We start from the raw sequence: 14,050 nt of genomic DNA on the forward strand, positions 1-14,050 counted from the left end.
GAGGAAATGCAGTGTGATTTCCCAGACCATACCTTTTGTCCATTTTTCTGTTATGTTTTGTGTTTCCCTTATGGATTTGTAGGTATTACATATTTTGAATACTAACTAATGATCCATCATGTATGTTTCAACCATCTTTTGTAGTCTGTGGTTTATTTTTATATTTGATTATAGAGTCTCCTTGAATAAACATTTTTCATTTTAATTTGATCTCACCAATCTTTCATAATAGTGTTTTCTGGGTCTTGTCTAGGAAATGTCATAAAGATGCTCTCCTATATGTCTTTCCAAAAGTTAAAAAAGTTTGTTTTTAATGTTTAGGTGTTTAATCCACCTGAATTTCTTTTTGCTTATGGTTTAATTTTCAGGTCTTGTTTTGTATGTGTATAGGTGTTCCTCCAAATACCATGTTTCAAATGCTACATGTCATTCGATTGCCATATAAATGCCTCAGTCTGAGCTCTCTATTCTTTTGATCTATTTGCTTGATCTCAAGCTAAGATTCCCTGTAACTTCCCCTGTTTTGGCTGTATCATGAGTGTGATCTGTACTACTTCGGTTTTTGTGTGAGTTCCTCTCCCTGCCTCCCCCATGTATTTTTTTTTAAGTTAGAAAAAGCATGTTAGTTGATTTCTAATTTTATTTAATTGCCATCAGCTTGGGCTAACCCTGATTTCAGGCACTGAGCCGTCTATGGACACTTTAGTTAATTCCTCTACCAAACTTATAGCTGCTAATGTTGGAGCTCACAGGCCTGCAGCTCCGCTCTGCTTATAGTTTCTGTTGCCCGGTAGGGTCCACAGAGAAGTTCATCTTATTTTCAAGAGTGGCTTTTAAAGAAAATCATCCCGTTTTATATTTCTTTTTGCTCTGCTTCATGGGAGAGATTGGGGAAGAGCTCAGAGCATAAACATTTCTTAAAGACTTCAGAAAAAAATTTAAACTTAGCTCATTGCCAGCTCTATACAAACCTCAGACAATTTATTATTCTGACTGATGTAAACTTTTAAAAGCCTCAAGAGGCTGAAGTCAATAAGATGGAGTTTTTAGCATTAAAATAGTGTATTTAGTTTCAAAAGTTCCTAGTATGAAATATGTATCAGACAGTATGCTGGGAGCTTTATAGACATTATTTCATGTAACCATATTAGCTCTCTGAGGAAAGTGATATTATTCCCATCTACAGAATAGAAAACAGGCTGAGATGAAATAATTTGCCTGAGGGCCTCTGACACCAAAACTAATACGCTTGTCTATAACATACCTAGCGACCTAGCTTTTGGTTAGACCTATTAATATTCAAGGTTGTGATTTTATTTACTCTTCCCATGCGATGGTTTATGTGTCAACGTGGCTGGACCACAGGGTACCCATATATTTTGGCCAAACATTCTGGGTGCTTGTGTGAGGGCATTTTTGGATGAGATTAACAAATTGGTAGCCTGAGTAAAGCAGATTGCCCTGCATAATCTGGGTGGGCCTCATTCAATCAGTCGAAGGCCTTGGAAACATAGCTCTTCCTGCCTGATGACCTGTGAACTGAGACATTAGCTTTTCCTGGTTCTACAGAGCTTCTGGCCTTTGGACTTGAACTAGGACATTGGCTCTGCAGGTTTTTGGACTTGCCAGCCTCCATAATCACATGAGCCAATTCCTTATAATAAATCTCTTTATATATGTAAGCAAATATATATATATATATATACACATTTGTTGAAAGCCTACCACATTCTTCATGTGGAAAACATTGGTATCATTCCGTGTAAGAACAGAAATGACTCAGACAAGGCATATTTTTAACAGAATTAAAGTTCGGGTAGTTTATTTTCAAAAGAAATCTATATAATTATTCAATAAATTTGTTATGTTTTTGATTCCAGTATTTTCATGTTTCAGACATTTAGGGGGTATTTAAAACTACCTGAAAACATTTTATTCCTGTGTAACGTTTTCAAATTATGAAAGCAAAAAATTTCAATAGCTCAGAGCTAAAAAGTATCTGATGAACCTGCCGACCACATGAACAGAAGGTAAATTCATCCCCTGATGACTTTCTCTGTAGAGTAAAAGTGTCCTATAGAGTAAAACATGCGGATCTTTTCCCCCTGAAGTTCAGGTCCTGAATCAGTGCATTATGGCCCTTTTTTTCTTTTCCCTTAACTGCTTTATTGAGATATAATTTACATACCATAAAATTCACCCATCTAAAGTGTACAATTCAGTGGCTTTTCATATAACCGCAGAGTTGTTTATCTACCACTACAATCAATTTTAGAACTTCTTTTTGCCCAAGAAGATACTCTGTACTTCTCAGGCATCATCTCCCCAACCCTCCCACCTCAGTAACCTCTGATCTACTTTGTCTCTATGAACCTGCTTATTCTAGATATATCATGTAAATGGAATCATACAGTCATTTGAACTTTTTGTGCCTGGTTTATTCGCGTTCATCGTGTTATAGCATGTGTCAGAATTTATTCCTTTTATGGCTGAATAATATTCCATCATATGTATACACCACATTTTGTTTATCTCTTCGTCAGTTCACGGGCACTTGGGTTGTTTCCATCTTTTGGCTGCTGTGAACAATGCTATGATGAGTATCTGAATACAAGGATCTGAGTCCTGTTTTCTTCTGGGTTTATACCCAAGAATGAAATTGCTATATCATATGGGAATACTATGATAAGTTTTTTTTTTTTTTTTTTTTTTTTTTGGTACGTGGGCCTCTCACTGTTGTGGCCTCTCCCGTTGCGGAGCACAGGCTCCGGACGCGCAGGCTCAGCGGCCATGGCTGACGGGCCCAGCTGCTCCGCAGCGTGTGGGATCTTCCCAGACCGGGGCACGAACCCATGTACCTTGCATTGGCAGGCGGACCGTCAAGCACTGCGCCACCAGGGAAGCCCTATGATAAGCTTTTGAGGAATCACCAAACTGTTTTCTACAGTGACTGCATCATTTTACATTCTGACCAGCAATGTAGAAAGGTTTTCAATATCCACGTCCTTGCCAATACTTGTTATTTTCTGTTTTTGTTTTTGTTTTTCTAAATTATAGCCCTCCTAGTACGTGCAGTGTTATCTCATTATAGTTAAATTTGTATTTTCCTAATGATTAGTGATATTGAACATGCTTATTGGCCATTTATGAATCTTCTTTGGAGAAAAGTCTATTCAAGTCCTTTGCACATTTAATAAATTGGGTCGCTTGTCTTTTTTGTTGAGTTATAAGAGTTCTTTATATATTCTGGACATTAAACCCTTCTCAGATATATGAATGAAACTTCTTTCATTCTGAAGATTGTCTTTTCACTTCTTTTAATAATGTTTGTTGATGCACAAAAGGTTTTAATTTAGATGAAGCCCAGTTTATCCATTTTTTTTTCCTTTTGTTGCTCATGCTTTTGTTGTTATATCTAAGAATCCGTTGCCAAATCCAGGGTTTGGAAGATTTCCCATATATTTTCTTCTAAGTGATTCATGTCATATTTATGTCGTCAGTTCGTTTTGAGTAAACTTTTGTATACGGTGCAAGGTAGGGGTCCAAATTCATTATTTTGCATATGGATATCCAGTTGTCCCAGCACCATTTGTTGAAAAAACTGTTCTTTCCCCATTTGATTGTCTTGGCATCTTTGTTGAACATCAACTGACTGTTAAATATGAGGGTTTTATTTCTGGACTCTCACTTCTGTTCCATTGATCTAAATGTCTATCCTTGTTCTAGCTTTTCTGACTCATTCCTTTGCCATACTTTTATTCTCTTTTTATGATCTCATATAATGGTGCTCATTTAAAGCAAAAAGACAACTGGGAAGGAAGAGACAGAGAGGTGCTGTTTTGAGATAATATCAGAGCTCTTTTTTCATAGTAATAAATATGTTTATTGGCTCTCAAGTATACATACTTGAAGAGAGGTAAGATGAGTTCTTAAAACAAAATGTCTGTACTTTGCTAATAATCAGACATTTTTTCTGATGCTAGTATACTGATTATTCCAAAACCATAAACCTTTATTTAAGAGTGTCTGTGATTCTCACTTTTGCTGGTAAGCAAGACAGACAAAGCTCTACCTTAAACTAGGAGCTGCAGATGGACTTTTTATATTCTTGTAGTTAAATACAACTTAACATTGCAAATTGAAAAGATTCTATACTGTCTACTCCCAGGAATTTACTGCAGTGCCATGCACACAGTGGGTACTCAATAAATGCATGGTAAAAGAATGAATGAACCTTGAAGTAGATTTCTCTTAGTTTCCTATCCAAAATATGTACCAGTTTATACACATTACCAATATAATTTATTTCCCTTTACATGGGCATCAGTCATTTTGATTTTTTCCCAAACAGCCTCATGTCCATGTAAGCTAATTTATTTTAGCCGTTATTATAAATTATTTTGTGGAATTTATTTTATCCTAATAAATCCATCATAAAGCATCCCACAATATTCTCTGTGTAGAAATAGGTTTCAGTCGGTTATGAATAGGAATTGAGTCTAGTTGATTGAGAAATGAGTGATAGTTCGCAGGGGTCTGTGAAAAGAGCTGGCTTCATTAGCTCAGAGGGCATCTCCTGCAGGGGCCACATTTCTACCCAGATGAACGATGGAGCGTATGTCTTCTGACTTCCTTTGCTGTCAATAGATCTTCTCTGTCTGTAGTTATACCAAAACTGATGGATCATTTCTTTGAATGGTCTTGTGGTCAGAGTATAGAGAATTGGGTTCAAAGCACTGTTGATAGGCAGAATAAAAATCACTACCCAAGACGTTATGGTACCTGGAAGAGAAAAATGAAATTCCTTGAGTGTTTATAGATGTTTACAAGGTATGGAGACACCTTGTCCTTGTTTCCCCTAACCCCCCAGCCCCCCACACTGACTTCTGAGTCTTATTTTTTTTCCCCTTGATGTCATATAATTAAATACCAAGTCTGTATGTGTTTCCAGGACGCCAGTGTTTGAGGGAGGTGCTAACACTATCAAAAACCAGGTTTTTTTGCTAAGTAGCTTTTCTCGAATACATCAACAAAAGTATTCTATTGGGTAGAAATGTGTTTTACCAAGTGATTATATATTACTCAGATATGATTCCATCTTAGGAAAAACAATATTGTTTAGTATTTGAATCATACCTTTTCAAGTGTTTTAATTATTAGATAGTACATGTAATATTTCTCAGAATATATAGACTTAGCTTTAATAGATTTCTTTTCTGCTATTTATTGGTTTGAAAAACACGTATGCAGTTTTAGGCTTTTGACTAGATATTTATTGCAGTGAAAACATCTTTGGCTAACCTTATCTTAAAATTACTGCAGTATATATGCAACTACCTAATACTCAGATTTTTATTATAATTTAATTTATGCTCTCTTCCCTCTTTTACTTATAAAATGTAAGGCACTATCACCACCAACCATGGGATAAAGCAAAATTAAAGTTGTATGTTTATAAATTTTTAAAGTATGAATATATATTTCAGTATACATACAGTTAACAGGATTTTATACATTTTTATTGTGGTAAAATATACATAACATAAACTTTTCCATTTTAACCATTTTTAAGTGTACAGTTCAGTGGCATTAACTACATTCACGTTGTTGTACCACCATCCATTTCCAAAACTTTTTCATCTTCCCACACTGAAACTCTGTACCTTTAAACACTACTCCCTCCCCCCTCCCCCCCTCCTCCCCCTAATCCTGACAACGCCATTCACAAACTTTTCATCTCTGTGACTCTGACTACACTAATTACCTCATATAAGTGGAATCCTACAGAATCTGTCCTTTTGTGACTGTCTTATTTCAGTAGCATCATGTTTTCAAAATCTATCCATGTTGCAGCTTGTATCAGAATTTCCTCCCTTTAGAGGCTGAATAATGATCCATTGTGTGTATATAACTCATTTGCTTTAAGCCTCCGTCCGTTGATGGACCCTTGGGTTGTTTCGCTCCCACATTTTGGCTACTGTGAATAATGCTGTCATGAACATGGGTGTATGAATGTCTGTTTGATTCCCTGCTTTCAATTCTTTTGGGTATATACTCAGGAGTAGAATTGCTGCGTCACATGGTAATCCTATGTTTAAGTTTTTGAGGAACCACCATACTGTTTTCTACAGCAGCTGTGCCATTTTACATTCCTACCAGCACAAGAGTTCCAATTTCTCCACATCCTTGCCGGTACTTGTTATTTTCTGTTTTTGAGAACAGCCATCCTAATGAATGGGATGCGCCTTATTTTTAAATATCAAGAGTGCCTCTTCTGTCGTCTCTCACACTCTGGGGTAATGTTCCCTAAATTGCTATGTATTTCAGGAAGAAAAATTTCTTATGTTCTAAAAAAAAAAATGAAGTAATTATTTGATGATAATTTTGACCTGTGTTCCTTTCTGGTCATCTTAAGCATGGGATTATCAGAATTTCAACACAGTGAGTATAATTTATTGGAATCATTGTTCCTTTGTTCCCATAGTCACTATGTTTTTTGGCATTTGTGGAAAAAATTGAACACGTGGCAGCCTCCAGCTTGCACCAGGAGAAGCTGTAGCCCCCGCCATGCTCTGGCTCCAGCCCCCCAGCCCTCAAGGCAGCAGCTGCCAGTGGCCCAGGAGAAGCCCTGGCTCACATGGGGCTCTGACTGTAGCCCCTTCGTCTCCAACCCCCAAACCCCCACCAAGGCGACGGGCTTGACATGCCCCAGGAAAACCCTTGCCCCTTTTGTTTCAGATTCAGCCCTCCCACCAAAGCCACTGGGCATGTGCAGACCGCATAGGGGTGCTCCCACATAAGGACACAAATCAAGCTCAGGATAGGCAACTGTTTTGCCTAATTTCACAGAGACAAACAGAGAAAGTCAAACAAAATGAGATGACACAGGACTATTTTCCAAATTAAAGAGCAAGATAAAACCCCAGGAGAAAAACCAAAAGAAATGGAGATAAGTGAGTTACCTAACAAAGAATTTAAAGCAATGGTCATAAAAATGTTCACCCGCCTTGGGAAAGGACTAGAGGAGCACACAACTGTAACAAAGAAACAGAAAATGTAAAAGAGAACCAATCAGAGCCGAAGAATACAATAACTGAAATGAAAAATACACTAGAGGGTATCAACAGCAGAGTAAGTGATACAGAAGAATGAAACAGAAGAATCCTTAGCAACCTGGAAGACAGAATAGTGTAAATCACTCAATCAGAATAGCAAAAAGAAAAAAATAATTAAAAAAAAATGAGGATAGTTTAAAGGACCTCAGAGACAGCGTCAGGTGTACTAACATTTGCATTATAGGGTTCCCAGAAGGAGAAAAGAGAGAGGAAGGGGGCAAAAAATGTATTTGATTAAATAATGGCTGAAAATTATTTAATTTAACCTGAAGAAGGAAGCATCTGATCCAGGAAGCACATAAAGTCCCAAACAAAATGAACTCATATTTCCTGAGGAATACCTCAGGAATACCTGAGTATTGCATATTTCTTCCTGATGCACTATTTTGCAAGGTATTCCATGCAAATGGAAATCAAAAGAAAGCCAGAGTAGCAATACTCATATCAGACAAAATAGACTTTAAATGGAAGACTGTTACAAGAGACAAAGATTGACACTACATAATGATCAAGGGATCAATGCAAGAAAAGGATATAACAATTATAAATGTATATGCATCCAACATAGAATCACCTAACTCTATAAGGCAAATATTAATGGACAGATTTTTAATTTCTTTAAAGGAAGAAAAAATTCATACCTGGTATTTCTACCTGAAGCAATGACAGGAATTTCAGTATAAAGATGGGTATCCAGCATAATGCATCGGTAAAAACAATAAAGAAAAAACGTTTGGCAAGGATCATCTCTTTCCTAACTTGATTCCGTACTTCGGTTGCTGTTATGGCACTTTGATGGATGCTGTAAAACATGCTTCCATATGAGAAAACGATGATGATAAATGCTGCTAAGTTAATACCTATGAAGAACACAGAGATGATGATTAATGAATAAGCACATTCTTTCAGAACAAGCAAACATACCCTGAGCTGTTATTGTAAAGGAGAAGATACAAAGACCACAATGTGTTTTTTGTTCTTTGTAAGAATTACTAAGGCACAAAAATCATTAATTAAAAAATTCTAAATATTGTTGAAGCTATAAGCATGATGAACTGTTTATTTTTAAAATGGCGTATTAAAATTAGATTATAGTGATTCAATGACTATCTTGGGCTTATTAAATTAATCTGTCTTGTGTTAATTTTTTTGGTAATTCAATTACTTTGTTATATTTTGAGAATATTTTTCACAAGAGGACATACTTGGTTGTCTGCTCCCAAGCCAAAGACTTGTGTGGCTACTTTGAATTTGTTCATATTATAAAGGCAAAGAGTTAAAATATGTTTTGCTTAGTATTATTAGGGTGATTGCATGAAATGCAAGTGTTTAGCATCTTGTCTTTTATTCAAGTGTATCACATAAGAATTAATATGATGAACTGGTAATTTAGAAAAAATAATCCCTTTAGGGGATTCTGATACAATCCACCCTCAATGTCCATTCTGGTTAGAAGATCTGAAATAGAAAATTGTAAATATTAAAAGGCATAATGAGGTTCAGATTGTGATTTATTCTAGCATTTGAATGAAAGGGCTTCTAATACAGAGTTTCTTACCGAGAAAAATTGCCACTGAATAAATCTGGGCTCCAGTACTTTCTGTATCTTCTGAATGAAGAGGGAAGCATACCCCATTGGTGCCGTAGTAGTTTTTGAAAAATTCTTTATTGCTCAGTGGAATGAAAGCCACGATAAAACCGATAATCCAAATGAGAATCAAAACTGTAATGGTTCTGCCTTTTCCAGGTCTTAAACATCTGAAAGGATATACAATGCAGATATATTTTTCCACTGTCAGAAATGTTAAAAGTAACACTGATACTTCTGTGGACAGAATGGCCAGGGACCCCAGAAGCTGACAGTGAATGCTCTCCATCCACAGCTGTGCGTGCTTGTTGTATTCTCCTCGAAACTTCAGGTCAAAGGCTCCGATCACAAACAAATAGATTCCCATCAGGCAGTCGGCACCTACAGGGATCAGTGAATTTCACAAATTTAGAGAAATGAATAGGTAAGGTGGAGTTATCATTAAGCAGAATTTTGTTAAAATTTATATATCTATTTGTTTTTGGCTGCTTTGGGTCTTCGTTGCTGCGCGCGGGCTTTCTCTAGTTGCGGCGAGCGGGGGCCACTCTTCGTTGCGGTGCACGGGCTTCTCATCGCGGTGGCCCGTGATGTAGCGGAGCACGGGCTCTAGGCGCATGGGCTTCAGCACTTGTGGCTCGCGGGCCCTAGAACACAGGCTCAGCAGTTGTGGTGCACGGGCCTGGTTGCTCTGCGGCATGTGGGATCTTCCCGGATCAGGGCTCGAACCCGTGTCCCCTGCATTGGCAGGCAGATTCTTAACCACTGCGCCACCAGGGAAGCCCCAGAAATATTTTTAATATTAGCCCCAAATAGCCAAGTTCCTTGTATCTTGGGGGCGGGGGAGGGAAGTTTTATTCTAAGAGTTCATTTAGGGTAAGGACCACTTCATCAACTCTTCCTGCTAAGCACTCTTAGAGCATCCTCTGCAGCCAATTATGTAATCATGCCTCTGTTTTCGTCTAACACACAGTCTGTAAGAGCAGGGATCTTGTCTGTTTTGCTCTCTGTTCTAGTCCCGTCACCTAGCAGTGCTGAGTAAATGAGTAAAATGCATGAGCATTCAATTAGGGACAAGATTGGGAAGCTATAATTTGGTTCATCTCTTGCATGGAAATTCTCCCAGCTTAAGAAACTTAAGTCATTCAAAATCCCAGAGAAAGTAATCCAGAAGTTGCTATGACAGAGTAATGACTATGAATTTTGAGGTCTGTCATTTTGAAGATGTGAATAATTATGAAGTGCTCTGTAGTCAGTATAATTCTGAGGGGCTTCAATGAGTCACCCAGGGGTGGTCGAAGCAAAACTGTTCTCTCTGATTCTTTCTTCCCATCTTTCTCTGTCTCTTTCAGACTCCTCCATCCCCCACATCAGCTGTTAATGTGATACACTTCTTGGTGTATTTGTTTTTTAAGCAAATATTACATATCAGAGAGTAGGTGAGATTTTTTTTTGACTGCGCAAGCATTCTATACAACGTTCCTGAAGTCACATCACGGTATACATCGTAAGGCTGGCCCTAATCTTTAAACACCGAGGTTATATTCTAGCCTTTATCAGGGAAATTGAGCAAACTCAAAATTGTGTAGCTAACAATACAAAGTAGTAAACCATTTCTGAGTTCTGCTTCTTGGGTAGCTTGCAATGAAAAGACAGTTCGACATTATCCTTCGAGTGAGGGCGAGAGTAAGACATGGCACAGCACTTGTAAAGAAGGAGAACATCGTATAGATTGATTCCTGCTTGAGGTAGGATGGGTAAATTATAGGCCACTTGACCAAGATTATCAACACCCTGAGGACTGGTTTCTTGCTTTTATTTAATTAATTTATTTTTGTATTCCTCATTTAACATAATACCTTGCAATCACGTTTCAAAAACTTAAAAAATTTAATACTACCTAAACCACTTTCTTATTTAAATATTTCAAATTATGAATGGAAAAGAATGTAGAAGCTCAGAGACCCGAAAAACAACGTTTGAAGTCAGCATCCATGAACTGGACATTCAAACAAGAAATAAACACAGCTCTGGAACCATGAAAGGGTCCAATTTGATTATAGTAAAAGATTTTATATGCTTTGATAAAATATTATTTTATTAAATAATAAAGATATTATTTATAATATCATAATTTTAAATAAATTATTTAATAATATTAAATTCGCTTTCTTCTTCCTTCAGAGAAGAAAGCAAATGAACAAAAGCTTCTTTATGAGAAAAAAATTAATGAATGAGCCCTTCATTAATCTGTGTAAGGTGACTGAGTTTTCTTATTTTAAAAACTTATTTTCTTTCTTATCGCTAAAGTAATTTTATTTTCATTGTAGCGAACGTGAAAACAACATATAAGCAAAGGGGAGAAATTTTTAAAATCTCATAGTTCTACCGCTCTCGTTACTTAATGTCTAATAGCAACGCTTTCACATATTTTGAAACTGTTATTCCTCTTCAGCCAGGAGATACTCACAGCAGAGGGAAATGATCGACATGGCATGCAGCTTGTTCTCAGATCTGATATAAGGTCGCATACAGATGACAAAGATGTTTCCAAAGCATGTAACTGCAGACACAACCCAGACGAATACTCTCTGAATAATGCTCGCCAAGAGATCCTCTAAAGATGAGATTCCATCCGTGTTTGGTTTACAGCTGCGAACATGGGGTGCATAGCCACAGTACTGGAACTTCTTAAAATAGCTGACGTGCAGAGAGAAGGGAAAAGAAGATTTTAAACTGAAGTCAGTGTCACTCTACATTCATAGCTATTTTCTACATTCTCTCAGTAGAAAGAAAACGTCGTAATATAAGACTCAGAGGAATGAATGTAAAACATTAGGGATACTGAAGATTTAACCTTAAGTTTAATTCTCATTAACTTGGTTTTTAAAAGAACGTGTGGGTGAGAGCCGCAAAAAGGCGTAATAAACATACAAGTGTTAGACATGTCTTAGAATATAAGTCAAATGTTAGCATGTGATCAGGACAATCCACCCAAGGAAACTTGTTACTGGGTTTTCAGCGTTTAGTGCATGTGTTAATAAATCCACCGTTACATAACTCCTACGGTTGCTGCAACTGATTTTTCTTTTTCAAACCCAGGGGAAGAGAATTTGTCCTCTGTGTTTCTATGGCTTTTCTAGTATAGCATTTGTGTGATCTGTAGCTACTTGCTAACAACATGCTTATCCTCACACTAGAGTTTGGTACATAATAGGGTGTTCGATAAATGTGTGTTGAGTGAATTCTTTCATCAGTAGAGAGACCTCCCTTGTTAATAAAACACCACCGGGATAATCAGTAATTACTACTGTGCTACCACTAACACCAGCACCGTTTATTGAGCATCTCCCAAGTATCAAGAATAACTTCTCAGATCAGCTCCATGAGGTTGATGTCAGTATCATCATACAAGAAGATGACTCTTCAATGGAGGCAATTATCTGCTAGGAAATTTTCTAATAAATGCAGAAATTAGGATTTAAATTAGATCTTTCTGCCCCTAAAGGGGTGGACTCTGGCAAAAAATATAAGTGATCTTTATAGTATAAGGAGTTGTAGTAAAATACAAGATAAAAACTTGACAATTACAGTATATTGTCCTGTTGTTTATCTCTTGCTGCCTGGATCCCAGGATCTGCCGTGGTTTCTGCTCACTTCGGTTCTGCTCCTTGTTTCTTGGGTTTTGTGACCTACACCATTTTCTTCCGATAAACTCTGCTTTGCTTAATTTAGTCAGAGTGTTTTATGTTGTGTGCAACCAAGGTTATTTTATAGGCATGCTCTCTGAGGAATTATGGGAAAAAAACTCCCAGTATCCTCTGTTAGATTTAAAATACAAGCAAGATTATAGAGTGGTGGTGACTGCCATGACACTTTCTAAATGATTGGGAATTAATTACCTTGGCATGGAGACCATTCGAATATATTTCATATATATACTGCTATATATTACATTCAATTAAAGAAAATGTTTCTGAAGCATGTAATTGATGGCATGATGAGACACACTGTTTGAATAAAAGATTTTTCATGGTTTACCATTTTATCCATACACTCTTGCACATCATGCCCTGACATTGTGGGCAATTTTCACTGAGGAGGATTTCTCTCTTCCCTTCCTCCATTTACATGAATTATTTATAATTATTTTATGTTGTTTACGTAACTTCTTCATCTGGTCGCATTTGTGCCATGTGCACAAATTACTAGCTGAGTGGACAAACTTGACCATCAGTGAGTGGCATCAGGGCTCGGGCGAGTTTACAAGCCTGAGTGGGTTCCCTCCACACTCCTGCTGTCTGACATGCAGACAAAACTCCTTTCATTCTGCCAGACCATGGAGAACTAAAAATCACCCCACCCAATACCAACGCTTTAAGAGTTAATTATTGTTTAGGCAAATTAATCAGTAGAAAATGTTAATAGATTGGACGCATTGGGTATGGAGGTGTTAGCACAATACACATGGAAACGTAACAGACTAAAATCAAGGTGAAGAACGAGAAAAAACATCTGCTTACATGTGAGAGAGATTCGTGAGAGGTCTAAACATCCTTTGTTGGATATTTGAAATTTCAATTCCTTCTAGGCTGCTAAAAATATCAAATTAATTATCAAAAAATATGTTATGCAGGGTATAATAAAATGAGTTTTCGTGACAGACAGTTTAATAAAATGCTTTTAGTTAACACTTATTTGGAACCAAACATTCGTACTTAACCTTCCCTAGGCACTTCCCCAACTCCTTTAAACATTTTTTTATTAAAAAATTTTTTTTATTGAATGAAATATTCGTTAAATGCTACAGTGCTTTACAATTTTCAAAAGTTTCACACACATGATTTCATATGATCCCATAATAACCCATTTTTTTCTCCCAATGCCTTTTTGATTTTGCTATTTATATGTATATATCCTGCTTATTTGAATTTTTTGGCTTCGAATAGAGTGGAACAATGTTTTTTGCATAGTAACTACTCAATATATATATTTGAAATAAATGAACAAGCATTATCTTTTAGACAATATTGCAATAGCAGAGGCATTTTACATTCTTGAAGTTTTTCTGATAATTTTAAATAATGTTTTTCTAATAAAATGCCATTTTACTGAGGGAACACTTAAAAGAACTGAAGCTTACCTTCTTAAGGCAATTCTTAGACCTTAACATAATTTGTGTGTGTGTGTTTATGTGTGTGTGTGTTGCAAATAAAGACTTATATCATCTAGAACATTCCATTTTGGGATAACGATGGTTATAATAAATTCTTAGATACCCAGTGTTAATGAAGGAATAAATATGCATAGATGCCTTCAGAGGATCAAGCAAACAATCCAATATAAGCTT

The 14,050-nt window shown here is 36.7% G+C and overlaps 1 protein-coding gene across 4 annotated transcripts in view; it reads right to left on the minus strand.

The window, feature by feature from the left end:
• Nucleotides 1-3,907: 3,907 nt before the first annotated feature.
• The window catches only part of RXFP1 (relaxin family peptide receptor 1), a gene marked incomplete at its 5' end in the record, with an annotated part of 94,609 nt that continues 84,466 nt past the window's right edge, over nt 3,908-14,050 (minus strand). For all 4 annotated transcript variants that reach the window (XM_079919715.1, XM_079919716.1, XM_079919714.1 and 1 more), the window contains 5 exons: nt 3,908-4,782; nt 7,757-7,975; nt 8,674-9,084; nt 11,171-11,400; nt 13,224-13,295. In XM_079919715.1, coding sequence (XP_079775841.1) covers nt 4,481-4,782; nt 7,757-7,975; nt 8,674-9,084; nt 11,171-11,400; nt 13,224-13,295 — 1,234 coding nt within the window. In that variant the 3' untranslated portion in view covers nt 3,908-4,480. The remainder of the gene's footprint in view (nt 4,783-7,756; nt 7,976-8,673; nt 9,085-11,170; nt 11,401-13,223; nt 13,296-14,050) is intronic.

This window comes from Stenella coeruleoalba (genome assembly GCF_951394435.1).
Source record: "Stenella coeruleoalba genome assembly, chromosome: 4".
Taxonomy (NCBI): domain Eukaryota; kingdom Metazoa; phylum Chordata; class Mammalia; order Artiodactyla; family Delphinidae; genus Stenella; species Stenella coeruleoalba.